Raw genomic sequence first — 21,120 nt, 5'->3', positions numbered from 1 at the left:
TGACTGAGTCAACTCAGGATCCATCAGTAAACCATAATAGAGATCGCTCAGAAATTGAGGGATCACCTACACTGACAGCATCTTTTAAAACTTGCATTGCTGTCAAGACATTTTAATCCTTCAGCTTTTTCAATGCTGTCTGAAGAAGATACAATTATAAAGGATTAATATGTTCTGCATGAAATGGAAGTTTTTCACCATATTCAAAGTAATAATAATTAATGTTTTTCATTGTACCTTGGTACATGTGACAGTAACAAAGCAATTCACCAATTTAAGTTTTACAAGTTCATTGCACATTGCTATGATATCATGATAACACGCTGGAACTCTGTCACTGGGTACCTACTTGATTTGGGCATTAAATTCCAATCCCATGTATATTATACAGAATTAGACAAATTAAGGAGAAAGATATGCATATACGACAAGATAAGAAATAGGAGCAGGAGTAGGACCTCTGATCCTTCAGTCCTGTTCTGCCATTGCACAAGTGGCAACACAGGTCAATAGGGTGGTGAAAAAGGCACAAGGAGTGGTTGCCTTCATAGGTCAGGACATAGCTTATAAGAGTTGGACATCCTGTTTCATTTTTACAAAACACTGTTTAGACTGGAGTAATGTGTGCTGTTCTGGTCACCACACTAAAGGAAGGCTGTGATTGTGCTGGAGACAGTACGGAGGAGATTCACCAGGATGTTGCTTGGATTGGAGGACTTTAGTTATGCGGAGAGATTGGATAGGCTGGGCTTGTTTTCCCTGGAGCAAAGGAGGCTAAGGGGTGACCTGAGTGAGTATATAAGATTATGAGAGGCATCAGTAGGGGAGATGGTCAAAATCTTTTTCCCATGATAGGGGTATCAAAAACAAGAGAGCATAGGTTTAAGTGAGAGGAAGGAGTTTTAAAGGGGACCTGAGAGGTAAGTTTTTTCTTTACGCGGAGAGTATTTGATATCTGGGAAGTGCTGTCAGAGGCTGTGGTGGAAATGGATACAATAACTATGTTTAAGAGGCATTAGACACATTTAAATAGGCAAGGCATAAAAGGTTACAGTCCTAATGCAGGCAAATAGGATTAGTGTAGATGGGCAGAAGGCCAGCATGGACATGGTGGACTGAAGGGCCTGGTTCTGTGTTGAATGACTCCATTACAAACACTGAATCCTGTAGTTCCCCATTAATCACAGCCTGCCAACCTGAGAATGATCTCTTTGTTCCCACTGTTTGCTTTTTATCCAATAAACAGTTACCCCCAGTTCCATATGCTCAGTAACCTTGTTGACCAACTTGTGTGGGAGCTTATAAAATGCCTTCCAAAAATCCAAATAACCACATCCACTGGTTCTTCCGTATTTGTTCTTCCAGTCACCTTCTTGGCTCATTCCAAAGTGGTAAAATACTTTGCTGCGAAATGTAGTCATTGCTGTAATGTAGGAAGCACAACTGCTAATTTATATAACATACACTGCAAAGATAATGCAGGAATGATTAGATAATGTTAATTACTGATTGAAGGAGAAATATTGACCAGGACACAAGATAATTCTCCTGCTCTCCTTTGAAAAGTGAATTTTAAAAATGGTTAAAAAATTCAGAGGTTACTTTGGATTTGCTCTCCTTGAGTTTAGTTCCATGTGGCTCTCATTCAAAATATTTTCAGCCCTCTTTTTTTCTTGATATTCAGTGGGAGAAAGCAGAGGAATTTTATAGTGAAACAGTATTACCCAACATCAATGAAACAGGTGGAGGTGTTTGATTAAGAGATATCATAGCTTACTACCCAGGAAATCAGCTTTTGAGAAATTGTAGCTACAGATCAATCTTCGATCTCAATATCTTCATTATTCAGATTGCTAGATTTTTGGGTTCTAAGAGAATTAGGGGATACGATTTAGGGATGTGGAATTTGGTTGTGATCTTATTACATGGGGGAATAGGCTCAAGGTGCATTATCCTAGAACATATCTGTGGCCTTAAAGGAAGCACCATGAACAGAAAGTTAGATTTAACTAAACATAACATTCCAACTCTTCTTTTTCTTGTCAGGTAAAATTCCTTAAATGTTTAACTTTGGAATACAAAATAAAAGCACTCATTGAATCATCTGTGTACAAAAAAAGCAAGCTATTTAATGTAATTGCTATACTCTAAGTTGTCCTGAACAGCAGTCAATAAGAACATTATTTAATCATGTGTTGTATTTTCAGTGGAAATTGCATTCTGCAGTATTGTCAAGACTGGCACTAGGACAAACAATGACCGTCAATCAGTTGGTAGATATGGAGTGGAAGTTTGGAGGTAATCTTTACCTTCGTTTATAAATAGTGACCTTTTAGTTCATTCATTTTTTTAAAAATCGGCTATCTATAGCACAGCCAACTGATTCTTGAAGAGATAATATCCCCTTCATAGCCCACCAATTAACACATTCATGTAAAATCTTTTGTGTAGCATTTTAATGCAGTCAAGTTAACTCATTTTAGTTTAAATTTTATTTGGAATATTATGTAAGGGAATTTTTTAAAAAAACATCACTCATCAAGAGATGCCTTGGGTACATGTAAACTAGAATGATACTACTTAATACATGTGTGTAAATCAGAAGTTGGAATCCAATCATTTTCTATGATAAAGTGAAGAATTTCTGCCATCAGGCAATCTTGTTCTATCATCAAATTAAGACCTGCTTCTGAGTTTGGGTTGATGTGGTAAGCAATCTTGTTGATTGGATGTAATGCTCAGGTTGAGAATAGTGCCAAAGAATAGATTTTCCTCAGCCTGAATGAATGAGCTAAAGAAAGATTTCATTCAATATGCAAGCAGATTTGTGGAAGTCTATCTTTGAATATAATGTCCTCAATCTTCCTCATATTTAGCTGAAGAAAACTTTTACCCATCCAGATGATGTTAGATAGGTAGTTGATGGCTTGGAATGTAAAGAATATTTTTATGGCACAGGAGGCGGCTATTTGGCCCATCAGATTTATACTGTTCCCTGAAGAGCAACCCTATTTCCCCACTCTGAAGCCATAGTACTGCAAATTATGGAGAGACAAGAGATGGCAGATGCTGAAATCTGGAGCAACAAACAATCTGCTGGAGGAACTCAGTGGGTCAGGCAGCATGTGCGGGAGGAAAGAAATTGTCAATGTTTTGGGTCAAATCATCAACAATTCCTTTCCTCCCACAGATGCTGTTCGACCCATTGAGTTCCTCCAGCAGGTTGTTCAGTACTGCAAATTATCTTCAGTGAAGTTCAGTTCTATTCATTTCCCTTCTGAAGGCAAAGATTGATTCTGTTCCCACCTCCCACACATTTAGTGAATCCACTGATAACCACGTTCCCATCCATCAATTTCTTTTGCCCAAGATTGAAATCTCTGTTCAGAGTGAAAAGAAAATCTTGCCTTTCATTGAAATGAATATGGAAACTGACTGAATTATTACAGGTGCTGTTACTGAGGGTTGGTATGTGGATAAATCCCCTCAAATGTTGAAAATGTTCTGACTGCTGAATAGTATCTGTATTCGCCTAAGTAACTTCAAGAGTGAAACACTTTAATTGCAGCTGGTTCTAAGCTGTAATCTTTCTGCATAAACTAGCATCGCATCACCTGAACTCTCCCTTATCCTTGCCAATGCAACATCCCATCTTGCCCTTTTTGCACAAACTGCTTCTAATTTGCTATGCAGTAAGCCAAAAATTCCCAAATGTAACCATAATGTCTGCTGGATCCCTTAAATTTCCCACTTCACATGCACACTAGAAAGACTGCTAAAGTACTAGCTTTGCTACCAATGTAGACTCTGGGAGCAACCCCTTCAAATTTTGCTTCCCAATGACTAGAGCATGTTTGATGCGCACAATGATAAATTGCTTAGTAAGAATCTGTACCTCTTGTGTAGGGTAAATTCTAGATTCAAAACTTATTCCACAGCTATTAATTCATTCTGATTCAGGAAAAACAGCACTCTAGAATCTTATCAGAAAGGTGTGTGATGGCTTTGATTTTACTGTAAACTTGCTAGTACTCTGATTACTTCTTGCCATTTGTATTTACAAACAAAAATAGTTTGGGAGTTTTTGATTCGTTCCAGGGCAAATGTAAACTGTTTGCCTTCTTTGAAGAGTTTGAATACTTTTTTTAAAAAAATCATTTAAAAATACAAATTTATTACTGGCATTTAATATTTATTGAGTTTTGCTTAAGACAAAAACATAAACAAGAACAATGGAAGTGTTAACTTATCCTCATTCTCTTTGTTGTTTTCAGTAACTGCAGGGAGCAGTGAGCTTCAAAAAGTTGGTAGCATATTTTTACAGGTAATCCTTTTATTATTTATACATTTATGGATAATATCGCATCAGCATACCATTTTGTTCTGAGTATGTATCACCACCCATTTTGTCTTGTTAGTGAATATCATGTTATGAGTACATACTGTCTTTATCCTTAATGAAACTGACATTGAACACCTTTTGGAAAAATAACAGTTATCTGAAGCAAATCTAAGCAATAAGTCTAGCTTATTAGCATTTAAAGTTGAGTCTTGAATCATATTTTACCTATCATACTTTGAGTATTGAGTTTTGAGTTGTCTAAATAAAATTAATACCATAGTGCTCCTAATGTTCCAGCATTTTTTTTTCTTATGTCATCCAATTGGTTGTGACTACATTCACCTAGTTCTATGATCTGTCTGATTTATAGCCAGAAAATTGCCTACACTGACTCTCTACCCTCTCCTGCATATTACATCTGATGTCTCCCAAGGATCTATCATTGGCATCCCACTAATTCCCATTTACATTATGTTCTCCAAAGACATTGTCAAAAATAATAGTGTGCTTTCACTTGTATCCTGAGAACCTGCCACATCTACCCTACTACCGCTGCCCTTGAATCATCTACTCTTAAGTTGTCAAACTGCTTGTCCGACATCTAGTATCATTGAGCAAAATGTCCATCCAGCAATATTTTGAGAAGATAAAGCCATTGCCTTCAATCCCTGTTCCCTAGATGCCAGTTTTATTCCCGTCTTGAAGCTGAACCATGTCATTTACAACTTATTTGACCTTGAGCTAAGCTTCAGACTGCATACCATATCATGCACAAAACCACCTATCTTCAGCATTCTAACATCAGCCAACCCACCTCCTGCCACAGCTGAAATGCTACCAAAGCCCCCGTCTGTCCGTTTGTTGCCTTAACTATTCCATTGCGCTACTAGATAGCCTTCATCTTACACATTCCTTATTTGAAATCATGCAGAATTGTGGTTCCTGTATCCTAAATCGCACCAAGTCACATTCAACCCATCACCTTTGTACTCTCTGACTTTCACTGAGGCATTTCTCAAATGGTATCCAATTTCAAAGAAATGTCTCTGTTCACAAATTCTTCTCTAGCCTCCCACCTTCTTTATCGCAATAACTTCTTCCACTCGTACAGCCTTCCAAAATATCTGCTTTATTAATGGCGGCACGGTAGTGTAATGGTGGCACGGTAGTGTAGTGGTCAGTGTAATGCTATTACAGTGCCAGCGACCTGTATTCAATTCCTGCCGCTGTCTGTAAGGAGTTTGTACGTTCTCTCCTTATGTCTGCATGGGTTTCGTCTGGGTGCTCCGGTCTCCTCCCACATTCCGAAGGCGTACAGGTTAGGAGTTGTGGGCATGCTATGTTGGCACTGGAAGAGTGGCGACGCTTGCGGGCTGCCCCCACCACCCCCCCACCCCCCCGCAAGCAGATTCTCAGTAATGTAAAAAGACAAATTTCACTGTGTGTTTTGATGTACATGTGACAAACAAACATAAATAAATAAATAGAATGAATAGCTTTTTAAACATGTGTGGTTTTAGTTGTTCTGTATTTGGAGGCCAGATCTTCAACTGCTAGATCCTTGTTCTGGAATCTCCTCAATAAACATCTTGCTCTCTCTCCCTCTACTTTTTCCTCCTACATAACACTAATGTGATCATCTCTTCTAATACCTCCTTAGATGAAACTGTGTCAGGGTTATTTGCAATAATTCGTAGATGTTTTGTTTTGAAAAACAGTACGATTACATTCAATCCAGAAGATGCTTAAATCTACAGTGAACAAAACTCCCATATACATCCTTACAATTGACTCCTTTTTTCTTTCCTTATTTATAGAAAGCACCAGTTACAATTGGGGTAAAGTTCAATGGGTACAGGTAGTCCTGAAATTTTAGCAAAAGAAAATTATTCTTATGAGCTGAGATAGAGAATGCAGATGAGCTGTTCAATCATAGTGGGCCATAGGTCTCCTCAGATCTTCTGTCAGGTGATCATAGAATTATAAAGCACTACAGCACACAAACAGGCCCTTCAGCCCATCTAGTCCATGCTGGCCTGGTTTTCTGCCTAGTCCCATTTACCTGCATCCAGACCATAGCCCTCCATACCTCTCTCATCCATGTATCTATCCAAACCTCTTAGATGTTACAATTGAACACACATCCACCACTTCCGCTGGCAGCTCATTCCACACTCCGCACCACCTTCTGAGTGAAGTAGTTCCCCCTCAGATTCCCCTTAAATATTTCACCTTTCACCCTAAACCTATGACCTCCAGTTCTAGTCTCGCCCAACCTGAGGGGAGAAAGCCTGCATGCATTCACCTTATCTATACCCCTCATAATTTTGTATACCTCTATAAGATCTCCCCTCATTCTCCTGTGCTCCAGGGAATAAAGTCCTAACCTATTCAACCGATCCCTGTAACTCCAGTCCTCAAGTCCTGGCAACATCCGTGTAAATTTTCTCTGCACTCTTTAAAGCTTATTGATTTCTTCCCTGTAGGTAGGTGACAAGAACTACTCACAATACTCCAAATTTGGCCTCAGCAACGTCTTTTACAACTTCAACATAACATCCCAACTCCTGTACTCAGTGCCCTGATTTATGAAGGCCAATGTGCCAAAAGCTCTCTTTACGACCCTATCTACCTGTGATGCCACTTTCAAGGAATTATGGATCTGTATTCCCAGGTGCCTTTGTTCTACTGCACACCTCAGAGCCCAACCATTCACTGTGTAAGTCTTACCCTGCTTTGTCTTCCCAAAGTGCAACACCTCACACTTGTCTGCATTAAATTCCATTTGCCATTTTTCAACCTATTTTCCCAGCTGGTCCAGATCACTTTGCAAGCTTTGATACCCTTCCTCGCTGTCTACTATGCCTCCAGTCTTGGTGTCATCTGCAAATTTGCTGATCTAGTTTACTACATTATCACCTAAGTCATTAATATAGATGATAAACAACAACGGACCCAGCACCGATCCCTGCGGCACACCACTCATCACAGGCCTCTAATCAGAGAGACAGCCATCTACCACTCTCTGGCTTCTCCCCCTAAGCCAACGTTGAATCCAGTTGACTACTTTATCCTGAATGCCAAGCAACTTGACCTTCTGAAGCAGTCTCCCATGCGGGACTTCGTCAAAGGCCTTTGTAGAGTCCATGTAGATAACATCCCCTGCCTTCCCTTCATCAACCTTCCTGGTAACCTCCTCGAAAAACTCTATTAGATTGGTTAGACGTGACCTGCCATGTACAAAGCCATGTTGACTATCTCTAATCAGGCCCTGTCTATCCAACTCTTTTCCAGCTTGGATTATCAGGTGTTATTTTTATCTGGGAGCCTTTGTTAATGTTCCTGCCTTCTTAGTAGATGCTGACAGCACATTAGCTGCTACTGCAGTTGAGATTACCTAATAAAAGGCAAAACATAGGTTGAGCACAGGACCTTATGGTTCAATAAAGTCCAGTGCTCAGCTGTGGAACTCTGCATTTTCACAAATAATGTTGGGGAAAGAAGATAAAGAACTAAAAGACCTAATAAAATATTTTATTAATTCCTATATTTATAGAATGATAAATATTCTGGTGGAAAACTGGAAGATCAAAATAGGCTTTCATTTTACTTTCTGTTTGATTAGTGCCAACGGATCTTACTGGAGTTTTGAAGTCTATTCTTAAAGTTTTATAGCTTGGTTTGAGTTTTTTTTAATGTATACCAACAGTCTGCAAATATTTGATACAACAACAACTAGCATTTTTATAGCTAAATGACATATGGTACTTGTACAGGAACATTATCAAACAAAATCTGATGTCACATTAAATTCAGAAATAATAGCGATGCTGACCAAATGCATAGCCAAAGAGAGAGATTTTGTGTAAATTTAAAGTGGGAAAGAGAATGTTTTTTAGGATGGGAATTCCAGATATTAGGACAGACACGTTGGAGCAATTGAAAGGGGTGTTGTGCAAGAGGATAGAATTGGAGGAATGTAAATATCCTAAAGGGTTGTATTTTTGGAATAGGATTCAAGAAAATACATAGGGCTAGGAGGGAAGTCACTGAGGGATTTGTAAACAAGGGTGAGAATTTTATAATCTAAATAACAGATTAATTGAGAGCTGTTACAGGTCAGAAAGCACAGGACATATTGGGATGTGGACCAGTAAGATAATATAAGATTTCTTTATTAGTCACATGTACAAATAGTGAAATGCATCTTTGCATAGAATGTTGTGGTGTATTTAAGGAGGGAGGATGAATTCCAAGAGTCATTGGGGGTAACAAAGGCACGGTTGAGATTTTCATCAGCAGGTGAGTTAAGAAAGGCATGGATTCAGCCCACATCACAGAGATGGAAGCGGGTGGCTTTAGTGATATTGGTTCAGAAATTCATCTCATGGTCAGGCAAAATACCAAGACTGTAAGCTATTAGATTAGCCTCTGGCATTGTTCAGGGGGGAGAAAATGGAATCAGTGGCTGGAATTTTTTGACTGGGAGCAAAAACGATGGCTTTGGTCTTCACAATATTTATTTGGAGGAAATTTCCACTTTATAGTACAGGACATTCATCAAGAGGTGTGAGAGTTTAGAGATAGTGGAGGGTTCAAGGGAGACTGTTTTCAAAAAAAGAGCTGGGTAGTAATCTGCAGACATCCGGGAGCTGATGTGTTTTTGGAAGAAGTTGCCAAATGCTGGATTGTCGGTGAGGTTACCAGAGGTAATGGTTCAGAGGTGGGAAGGGAAACCATGACGACTAATTCTTTGGCATTTTAGGAGAGATAAGAATGGAACCCAGAGAGTGCATTTCTACCTGCTGGATAATGGAGGAATGTTAGGACTATGTCAAAGACTGACTGATTGAGAAGGATAAAAGGATGGAATGCCATTTGTGACATTGGTCAAGGGCATCTCAGTGCTGTTGGCATGGTAGAAATCTGATTAGAGGATTTATACATGAGTTTGCAGGAAAGATGGGACAGATTTGGGAAGCAACGGGACTTAGAAAGAATGAAGGGTCAGAGGTAAACTAGTAGTTTGCAGGTACTCTGGATTGTTATACATGTGGAAAGCTAGCATTACAATTTATTCTATTATCTATGCGGAAACTTTGGTTGAATTTACAGAAAATTATTTCATGAAAGTTATGATATTCATATATAGAGTTGGACCATTATTTGAGGTAACCTTTTGGGGCAGAACTTAAGCAGCCCTCAAATTTACAAACCTCATTAAAGGATAGCACAGGATTCTACCACAGTGTCAAGGACAGTAGGGTTCTGCTTCCAGTGTGGTGAGCCTTCAGCATAGATAATAAAGACAGCACTGGCAAGACATTTCTCTATGTAGGAAGAGAGACTTGGAGAATATTATTCATAATTGAGCTTAAAATTTCCCACAAGTCACTGGAAGATTGGCAGGGAGGTTGGAAAATGATCTCTTGCATTGCTGCTTGACTATAGTGTATATCAGGGAAGAAGGAAGGATTGGAAATATTTTTAAAACATTACCCAAAACATGATTAATGCTACTAAGTTTGCAGACAACATAAGCAATTTTTTCATATTAACATCATGAATAAATTCTGACCTCTGATCACTGCTGGAAACTAGCTTCTTCATCTTTTGGTAAATGATCATTAGTTAGCTGTTAATCAACTTATTTGCCATGTAACGAGAAATTGCACAAGAGTTGTTCAGCAATCTCGTAACCCTCATCGTGTAACTAACTATTGTTTTGATTTTTTATATTTCAGTTAAAGTTGGTTATCAAGAAGGGGAACAAAAGTGAAATTATTTACATGGGTTAGTATACACATTCTTTGAATTTTCTGTGCCTTTTAATTGCATAAATTTGTCTAGGGTAGTCGCTAATGTATTTTTATTTTTGTTTACTTAGAGTTGACTTTGCCACAATTTTATAACTTCCTGCATGAAATGGAACAAGCCAAGACTAGCCTTGAATGTTTTGGTTAAATTGCTACTTCATTTTGCATTAAATTATTTAAACAAGATTCCTTTCTACTTGTCCAGAAATTGCATGTACATAGAAATTTTGGAAAACACTTGATTTGTTAACTGTTGAAGCTCTAGATGGAGTCCATTGATGGTTTCCACTGTTCCTATCAATTATTTGTTAGCATAGTTTAACTATTATGTAAATCAAAGTACTCTGTTTCTAAGACAAGTATTCGTTTTCTGCTTTGTCGTAAAATGAATGCAGTGCAAATAAAGGTTAATGTTGAGAATTCACTGAGTGTGGAACTCTCAGTGACTCAGAGTCAAAGTGGAATTTAGTTTAATATGTATAATTAACATTAAAATCTGTAAAATAAAAATGGGAAGTTACCAAACAGTTAACAGAAACAGCTGTTCCATAACAGTTCACAGTCAATATGCCAAAATAGGGGATTATCATTCTGAATAGGAAATCTGAGTGAACTCTTACAGCTTGGACATGGCTATGGCTCAAAAAGGTGTATAAAAGTAAACCTTTATCTACTGGTACATACATTAGTCACCATAAGCTCTCGCTATTTTATTCAAAAGTAAAAGCCTGTTCCATGTAAAGCATAAAGGTAACCACAATTATCAAAAGTATTTATGTGATGTTGCTAGGAGTTCGAGCAAGTGATGCAAAGCTGTATACATCTCTTAGAACCCTCCATTATGTTAAGGCCAATAAAAAATTTAACATAATCTGTCAATTATACAACATAATATAATTCAATATACAATTAGTGAGAAATATAAATGAATTGAACGTCTGATGGGCCTACAATTCCCAGGTGGGAATTAAATTGGTTAATTGAGTACTATGCATTGCATGGCATTTCTTGTATCCAACAATAACTGTTTTCTTTTCCTGGGTGAATCTGGGTGACATATTAACTTTGTCACTGGATATGAGTGCAGTTGTGACAATAGATTCAGACCATGAAACAAGCAAGACTGTCATCATAAAGTATTCCCATCTGATAATTTATTGCACTTCTTGGTCTGCTTCAAGGATTTCAACCAGGGAGTACACCATTCTGTCTGGCTGGAACACCTCATAAACAGAAATCCAGGAATTACTTCAGAGTTGGACTTTAACTAGAATAACCTTACAACCTTGGTGTCAATGTAAATTGAAACACATGGGATTGATGTTAAAATCACGGTGTCAATTGCACCCTAAAAACATTCAGCTATTGTATAATATTGACTTGGATCTCTTTAACCAGACCATTTAGAGCACACAATATGTTTACTATATAAAGAACAATAAGTTTAAAATCCATATTTTATCCAGAATATTTATTTTATTTTGCAAGGGTTTTTGATGTGTAAGCATATTTGATTAAATATAGACCTATCAGTATAATAGTTTCGAATTTCTGGTTCATCAGTAATTTGAAATAAAGACAAGACAAAACAAATCGAAAGCACTGAATGTGATTTTTTTTCAGTTGTGCTGCGTGGGGGAGGGGAAAACTGCCATTCATTACAGATTATACCCTTTCCTGCGTGCTGTTGGCAGACGATAAATTCTTTTTGGCTGCTTAATTGGTTCTCTGGAACTGTGGCACATGTGCTATGACTGACTACATAATAAACCTCCCATCCCCCTTCCCCAATCACACTTGATCCCTGCATCCTATGTGTATAAAACCTGTCATCCAGCACCAAAAAGATTTAATATTTTAACTTGCATCGTCTACGGAAACAAATCAGTTAAATGATACAGGAAATGTAAACTGTACAGTAATGTTTAATCAACTTATAGTATGCAACATTGTGTATAACATTAAACCTAGTAAATTCAGAAGGACTTTAATTACCGAGTCCCAGCTGTAAAGATTAGTGCTGTACAGATGAGCTTTGTCAATAAAAAAAATACAAGTTGTGTTACTCCCTGTCTACTGTTGCCCTTTCTTCCCACCTTATTTACCTTCCTTTATCCTGTTACTCATTTGTCACATCTCCAGTTGATACCAGTACATCTACAATAGGTTAAGTAACTTTAACACAATTTTTGTACTAAAATTACAATGCCAGTTATACCCTGATTGCAGCTATGTTCTCCACACATGAATTGGCCAATTAATCTGACATCAAATTCCAAAAACAGTAGAATCAATACAAATTTAAGTGCATTTTAAACTTTTACAAACTGCTGCGGTAATGTTTAATCATGCTTAGTATTTATCTCAGTTAAAGCATTTAGTTTGAGTAAGTCCTTGACCAAATAGTCAACATTTAAAACTTTGACTGTTAATGGATCTCTTATTCAGAGCTTAAATTCAACATCATTTATACATCTTGAATTTCATAGGCATAGTTGCACAAGACCATAGGTCTGAATCAACTCTTTAATGACAAGATGGTTTACAATTCAAATTTGGTGAAATATTTAAGAATTGGGAGATTTTATAAAATTTCAGAAATCTCTCAACACTAATACGGTGAAATACCTTAAAATGCACTGACTGATGTTACATGGACCAATGTTCTTGTATAATCATAATCTAGGTAATGAATCTGATGTAATATATTAAATCTATGATGCTAATTTATTTTTTCAATTTTTCTAGCCTCTACAGAAGGCATAACTTCTGTCTGGGCTGCAGTTTTCTAGCTGTCCCACAGCACATCCTTCAAGTGGTCATTTATCATCTGTGAACCTAGGTAGAGAGTTTGTAGGGTTTTGACCAAGGGATACTGCGGCTTTAATTGAGTCTGGTACCCTTAAAGGACCACTAGGTAGCAATCAATATATTTTAGTTTCCTTCCAATGAAAGAATGCTGAGGCTAGTTGTACTTCTACTGTTACCAGCTATTGCAGCACAAACTGAAAACCAATTTGGGGTTTTGTCTAGTCAGCTCCTACTTGCTGCTTAAACTCACTGAGCTGTGATGATGTTTGGAGAACTGTTTAGGCACTAAGGATGCTGATTTGGCTGGAATACTGTGCTAGAAACGCAGTTTTAGCATAACCAACAATAAAAGCAGAATGCTGGAATGTTCAGTCTCTGTAGAAAAAGAGAAAGCTAACACTTTAGGTTTAAGACCATTTAAGACCATTAGTCTGACAAAGGGTCTTCGATCTGAAATGCTGACAGTTCTGCTGAGTGTTCCATCATTTTTTCTGTTTCTATTTCAGATTTCCAGTGTCTGCAGCTTTTTTCATTTTCATTTAACATATCCAATCCCATTCACAATATTCAAATTGGTATTCATATGTTCTATGCAGGAGAGGCAAATTGACATGTTGCTTGCAGCATCATATCTTCAACTTGTCTCCAGAGCCCAGTGGTTCATGGAAGGGAGAAAAGCTCAACCTGTGTTCTTTGAAGGGACCATTAATTACTATGAGAATAATTGGCAATTGATTTGAAAAAGAGCAGAATGTGGAGAAATGGTGCCATTCACTATTTGGATAGCATTAGGGTTTGGGAAGTTTTGAGAGAGTGGTGTGGCTGAAGTTACATGTAAATTTAGCCTAAACCTCTTGCTGCCAGAGACAGAGCTATGGCAACTGTTGTGGGCCAAAATATCAGAGTGAACAAGGAAACATCTAACAAAGTGAGGCTATTTGGTAGAAAAGAAAGGAGGAAGAGGAGAGAATGGCCCTTGCCAGGAAGACTATTCACAAGGTGTGATTAGGAACAACTATGTGACCTCTATGGTGCACCATTTTTGGATGATGGGCCTGATCGTGCCCAAAAGATGACTCCATGAGGCTTACAAACACTTGCCATTCCAGAATCACCACAGGGTGTGCTTCCATTTCAAGTGAATCTCACCAGATTAGTTGACCTGGCTGTAAGCTGAATAACAACTCCCATGAATCCCCAGCGCAGCTACAAATCTTTAAATGAGGCAGCCTGTGATATGATCTGGCAGCAATAAGTGGGGACCAAGAGAAAAGCAGGAGGCCCGAGAGCTGAGGTAAAACTTGGTTTCGCTCTAGCCCCTCTCCCACTGTCTGCCCAAGGCCCACCTAATGCCTAACCCCTGGAACAGAGAGCAAACTGGGCTGGGGCCATGTTGAGCCAAGTCCAAGCTTCTGGGTCTGAGGCCAGATCCAGGTCAATATCTAGCTCTAGTGGCAGGTGTACTATATCGCAGGTCTGTCACTGTGCAGTGCAGTTCTGTATTCTTGCTGATATAACTGCAATTTCAACAAGCTGTTAAAGATCTGGCTCAGGACTGCAAGATTTTTTGATTACTATCTCTGCCCCATAAAAACATAGGAAATAGAAACAGGAATTTGGCCTCTCACACCTGCTTCACCATGTAATAAGGTCATCTTTTACATCAGTGCCACTTTCCTGCACTAACATCCATTCCTCTTGATTCCCTTAATATCCAAAAAGCTATTACCCTCTGCCTTGCAAGTACTCAGTGACCCAAGGCTCCATAGTACCCATTGTGCAGATAATTCCAAAGATTATTAAACCACCTGTTTAAAGAAATGTCATCTCATCTCAGTCCTGACTGGCAAACTCTTATTTTGAAACTGTGACCCCTGGTTCTAGAGACCCAGAAGAGGAAATATCATCCCTCCATCTATCCTGTTAAGGCCTATAAAAATGTTGTATCCTTCAATGAGATCATCTTTCATTTTCCTAAACCCTGGGGAACATAGGGGGTCTTTTCTAGTTGGCTGCCAGTGACTAGTGGTGCTCCGCAGGGGTTGGTGTTGGGTCCATTACTTTTCACGTTATATGTTAATGATCTGGATGATGGAATTGATGGCTTTGTGGCCAAGTTTACGAATGATACAAAGGTAGGTGGAGGGGCAGGTAGTATTGAGGAAGCAGGGAGTCTGCAGAAGGACTTGGACAGATTGGGAGAATGGGCAAAGAAGTGACAGGTAGAATATAGCATAGAGAAATGTAAGGTCATGCACTTTGGTGGAAGGAATAAAGGCGTAGAATATTTTCTAAATGGAAAGCAAATTCAGATATCAGAGGTGTAAAGGGACTTGGGAGTCCTAGTGCAGGAACTTCCAGGTTGAATCGGTAGTAAAAAGGCAAATGCAATGTTAGCATTCATTTTGAGAGGGCTAGAATATAAAAGCAATGATGTAATGCTGAGGCTTTATAAGGCATCAGTCAGACCACATTTGGAGTATTGTGAGAAGTTTTGGGCCCATATCTAAGGAAGGATGTGCTGACATTGGAGATGGTCCAGAGGAGGTTTATGAGAAGGATCCTGGGAATGAAAAGGTTAATGTATGAGGAGCGTTTGATGGCTCTGGGCCTGTACTCACTGGAATTTAGAAGGATGGGGGGGGGGGGGGCGGATCTCATTGAAACCTACGGAATATTGAAAGGCCTGGATAGAATGGATGTGGAGAGGATGTCTCCAGTAGTGGGAGAGTCTAGGACCAGAGGGCACAGCCTCAGAATAAAAGGATGTCCCTTTAGAACAGAAATGAGGAGGAATTTCTTTAGCCAGAGGATGGTGAATTTTTGGAATTCATTGCCACAGACAGCTGTGGCGATCAAATCATTGGGTATATTTAAAGCGGAGGTTGATAGGTTCTTGATTAGTAAGGGTGTCAAAGGTTACAAGGAGAATGGGGTTGAGAGGGAAAAATAAATCAGCCGTGATCAAATGGTGGAACAGATTCAAAGGGCCAAATGGCCTAATTCTGCTCCTATGTCTTATGGTCTTATAAGCCTATTCTGCTTATTCTTTGCCCATGGGACAAGTACCCCATCCCAGTAATAAATCTGGTAAACCTTGATTTCATTTCCTCTTTTGCAAATATATCCTTTCTTTGGTTGGGAGACCAGACTCGTGCTAGGTGCAGTCACATCAAGGCCCCATATAATTGCAGTTAGACATCTTTACTCCTGTATTCAACTCCTCTTGGGAAAAATATGATCAAAATACTGTTTGCCATCTTATTTGCTGCTTACAAAAGCTGCATGTTAACTTCCATAGCTTCAGATACAAGGACATCCAAATCCCTCTGAACATCAACACCTTTCAATGTTTCTGTCTGTTAAACGATCCTCACTCCTTGCCAGCATACTACCCTATTTTCATGTGCTCCAATTTTATTTCATAACCTCTTGTGTGGCGCCTTATCAAAGATCTTTCTGAAATTCTAAATAAGTTACATCCAATAGTTCCCTGTAATCTCTTTTGTTAATTACATCTTTAAAAACTCTAATAGATTTGTCAAATATGGTTTCTCTTTCATAAGTCTGTGTTGACTCTGCCCAAAACCTGTTAATATTTTCTAAGTGCTCTCCTATCATTTCCATAATAATAGATTAATTTACCCTACCATGAATGCAAGGTTAATCACTCTGTGGTTCCTTGATTTCTCTCTCCCCTCTTAAATAGCGCAACTACTATTTTACTATTGCTAGCAGCAAGGATGTGTACATGAATTCAAAGGGTGGACAGAGAGGAAATGTGTTTTACTTCCTGATGGGGGTGTGGGACACGTTTGCCCTTCAATGATGTGAATAGCTAGTTTTTAGTTTACATGACTACAGGCTGAGCTAGCAAAAGGGTACTCTGAGCTTCCACTGCAGAATTTAAATGCTGGATGACTTCTTCCTATATGGTGATGGAAGATGAGATGTCTGCCATCAGATGCTGTGATGGAAGTAAATGGCAATAGCTGATGGGTGTTTAAGTGACTGGATGGCTACTTGCAATTGAGTTCCCCAGGACTCAGCAGAAACTTTTTGTGGTATTTAGAAGCCATGATTATGAAATTTGCAGAAGAAATCAAAATTGGCTGAGTGGTTTGTAATAAGGGAAACAGTTGCAGACCACAGGAAAATGTGAAGAGATTAGTGAAGTGAAAAGGAAAGTGACAAAGGGAATTAAATCCAAAGGAATGTAAGGTAATGCCTTTGGGGAAGGCAAACAAAGCAAGCAAATACATGGTAAATTTAAAGCAACAGAGGGACCTTGTCCATAAATCCCTAATCATAGCAGCACAAGTAACTAAGGTACAGAAGATAAGATCAGGGAGGTCATGCTAGAACTAGAACTGAATGCTTTTCTGGTTACCATATTACAGGAAGGATTAGATAGAATAAGAGAAGTGCAGAGAAGCAATTAGAGGATGTTGCCGAGGCCAAGGAATATTAATTATACAGAGGGATTGATTATTTTAGAAGAGAGAAGAATGAGAAGTAATTTAATAGAGGTGTATAAAATTATGAGACGCTAAGATGGGATGAACAAGAAGGAGTTTTTGTCCTTAAAAGTAAGAACAACAATTAAATGACATAATTTTAAGGTAATTGGAAGAAAGATTAGAGTGGAGTTGAGGAAAGAGCATTTTACCTGAGAAGCTGGGATTTGGAGCTCTTTCCTGGTCATGGCAGAAACAGTCTTCTTAAAAAGTACTGGAATGGCCACTTGGTATGTCATGGTCTATAAAGCTATGGGTTGGGAGCAGGGAAGTGGGATTCACCAAGACAGCTCTCTTTTAGCCAAATTGAAGCCATAATTTTTTACTATTATTGTTTGGTCTGCAGGTGTTGGTTATTGTTGATTATTGTTGGTTATTATTTCCATCCTAGCAAGAATGGGCTTTAGGCTCTGCAGAAAGGAATGTGTGAGTTTGGAGCTGGACTTCCCCATGAACCTCAACATTTCCTGTGTACATCCAAGCAGGTCTGTAAATCTACAAAGCATTTCACTGAGCACAGCCTTCTTGTGTAAGCTGCTCCATCAAAGCATTCCTCTGGGCCCTCTGCAGCAGAGCTCGTGTACAACCTCAACCTTTGGAGAATTGTTAAGCTGAGCAATCCTTTCCCCCTGCCAGTCACTCATGCTGAATAATTCTCTATGAACTCTCTACCTGTCTTTGAGCTAAGCTCATCAGCAGATGTCAGTATCTAGACCGGTGGCTGAGAGCACCAGACTGAGTGAGAGAAGTTTCACCACCGTCACTGTCCTGCTCTCGGTCACCACCCCAGGATCGAGTGAAAGTTCTTGACTGTCTGAAATGGGTGTGAGAAGTAAAATCAGCCATATGCAAACCATGGCCTTCAATGAACTGTGCATCTCCACTGAATGTGGCCTCTGTGGAAGGCACTATAGTAATGACCAGTGCTTTGTCCAATGAGAGTAGGCAGGTGGGTAGTGAGCTGCCTTTGGCTTCCACTGATCTGCCACTGCTGCTACCAATTATCTCTCATCTTTTCCTACAAGAGAGATGGAATTGTGTTAATGAGTGACATACATGTTTCTGAATGATGTCCGTGTGGTATCTATGAGTAGTGGTCTGAATGAGTGTGCAGCTGGATATTTCAAGTAAGCTGTGATCTGCTTGGACATAAAACTAAAACCTAACCAAAGGCAATCTGAACCAGAACCAAGCCAGAGAGTTTATAATTTTTCAAATCCCACCCAACCATCCATGTAAATACATAAATTTCAAACATGCTTTTGCCCAGAAGCTTGTCCCGGGCATTCGGTACATCCCTTAAATTCATTAAAAATTCATTAAATCTGTAAGTGCATTTCTTTCTTTAACTCTCTGTCTTCCAGTCAAACTCATTCACCCTATGTACCAGCGATTCCTGCATCCCCTCATTTCTCTCTGCTCCATTCAGCAGCATCTTCCCCCAGCACCTGGCTGGATATATACATTCCAAAAGCTCCTCACAGCAGCTGCATGGTGACAGGAGTACTCACTGAGTCATACAACACAGAAACAGGCCCTCTGGCCCACCAAGTCCATGAACATCAAGCACCCATTTACACCAATTCTATAGTAATCCCGTTTTTATTCTCCCCACATTCCCATCAGTTTCCTCCAGTTTCTACCACACACCTGCACACTAACAGCTAATTAACTTACCAGCCTGCATGTCTTTGGGATGTGGGAGGAAACCCTTGTGGTCACAGGGAGAAGATGCAACCTACCCAGAGACAGCACCAGAGGTCTGGATTGAATCCAGATCATTGGAGTTGTGAGACAGCAAATCTACCAGCTGCACCACTGTGCCACTCTACGGTGCCAAACTATAAAGTACTGATAATTATAAAGGAACTTATTGTCCATCCATTCCCTCAACTGATCGCTGATGTAATCCCGGCATTAAACTTGTGGTCTAATGGGTCGTTGTGATCGTTTGCTTGCTGTATGCTTCAGAAGCATGGATTACTTGCAACAGGCATCTCAAAGCACTGGAGAGGTACCACCAACTCTGTGACTGTAAAATCCTCCAAATCCATAGGCAGGATAAATGAATCGATGCATGGGACTACATTTCTTTCATCCTATTCCAACCTCCATCAAGGCAAAAAAAAATTATCAGGGGACAATGAAAAGGAATGAAGGAAGATCTCAAACCCCCCCCCCCCATTAAAAAAATGTCGTTGATAACTCATGAGAGCCCCTGACCCATGACTGCACAAAATGGAGAAGGGGCACACACTGAGTCTTTATTCTTTTTGTTGGGAGCATTGAAAGTTAATCTAAAATGGCAGAAAAACCACACCTCCTGAACTACCTCTCCAACCAGCCTGCACTACTTGTAGAAGAACGTATAGATCCCACATTGCCTCTATCAGCCATCTAAGAATTATTGGTTTATTATTATTGGTTTCTTATTGTCACATGTACTGAGATACAGTGAAAAACTACAAAGAACAGCTACAGAGAAAGTGCAGTGCAGGTAGACAGATAAAGTGCAAAGGCCGTAATGAGGTAGATTGAGAGATCAAGGATTCATCTTTAACGTATGAAATGTCCATTCAAGAGTCTGATAACATGGGGGTAGAAGCTGTCCTTGAGTCTGCTGGCATATCAAGCTTTTGATTCTTCTGCCCGAAGGAAGAGGGAAGAATGATCGGGGTTGGAGGGGTCCTTGATTATGTTGGCTGCTTTCCTGAGACAGCGGGAAGTGTAGACCAAGTCAATGGAGGGCCGGCTGGTTTGCTTGATGGATTGGGCTGCATTCACAAATTTCTTGCCATCTTGGCAGAACCCTTAAAAGGAACCAACTCATCCTCAGCAGGAAGAAGGGAAACAAAAGCAATCTCAGGTTTTACAATACTAGCTTTGCAAATGTTGTCCCTCTGAGAAAGCAATGATAAAAAAGGCACTCTTAAAAGATAGAGAAGTGGGAAAGGGAGCTGCTAAGTTGAATCTCTGTAGGTATTTTGCACAAATCCACAGTTGATGGATCTGAAATTTCCCTCTGAAATAACTTTGCATTTGAAGGAACAGATATACATGAATACCAAATCAGAGAATTAACTTGAAATGAATTGAAATTAATCCACATTCAGTAAAAGTGTGAGAGTTCTGTCAAAAGGATATTGAACTGAAATGTAAACTCTCTTCCTCTCTCCATAGATTGGGCCTGATCTCCTGAATATTTCCATTTTTTGGGTCAGGTAATTATATAACTGCAGATGAGCATCTCTTAAAATCTTGTTGGAAAGCATCCTTTCTGACTTTTCTCACTGTATGTTTCAGAATGAGCCAAACCAGCCCTGAGGAAGATAAAGGTAGCCGTAAGGAGCTAACTTTAAGGATCCAGCAGTTTCAGGTGCGTAACCTGCAAAATTCTTTACAAAATAGTTGGCCTTCACTTTAAGTTTAAAAGTGGTATCTGACATCTAAAATTGTCCCATTCCTTTGTGCCAGTAACCCTTTAATGATAATGAAAGATTACTATATATAAAAAAACTCTAAGGTTGAAGTGCTAGGAGTTAGGAACAAAACAAAAATGGCCACAAAATTACTCCACTAATGCTCCCTGTAATTCACAACAGATTTAGTGTATAAATTGATTTAACTTGTGTGA

The 21,120-nt window shown here is 39.2% G+C and overlaps 1 protein-coding gene across 4 annotated transcripts in view; it reads left to right on the top strand.

The window, feature by feature from the left end:
• The window catches only part of commd7 (COMM domain containing 7), a 32,652-nt gene that overhangs the window by 5,517 nt on the left and 6,015 nt on the right, over positions 1–21,120 (top strand). For 2 of the 4 annotated variants that reach the window (XR_007957624.1, XR_007957625.1), the window contains 6 exons: positions 2,208–2,298; positions 4,275–4,324; positions 10,087–10,135; positions 17,878–17,971; positions 20,667–20,707; positions 20,790–20,862. Coding sequence is in view for 2 of the 4 variants with exons in the window: in XM_052031647.1 (XP_051887607.1) it covers positions 2,208–2,298; positions 4,275–4,324; positions 10,087–10,135; positions 10,230–10,306 (267 nt within the window). In the remaining 2 variants the exon portion in view is untranslated. Of the gene's footprint in view, positions 1–2,207; positions 2,299–4,274; positions 4,325–10,086; positions 10,136–10,229; positions 12,222–17,877; positions 17,972–20,666; positions 20,708–20,789; positions 20,863–21,120 lie in introns of those variants that run through there. The other 2 variants (XM_052031648.1, XM_052031647.1) reach the window with 2 other exon arrangements.

Source organism: Pristis pectinata, chromosome 16 (assembly GCF_009764475.1).
Source record: "Pristis pectinata isolate sPriPec2 chromosome 16, sPriPec2.1.pri, whole genome shotgun sequence".
NCBI lineage: Eukaryota > Metazoa > Chordata > Chondrichthyes > Rhinopristiformes > Pristidae > Pristis > Pristis pectinata.
The sequence above is the reverse complement of the archived record's forward strand: the minus strand, read 5'-3'. Positions and strand labels throughout refer to the sequence as shown.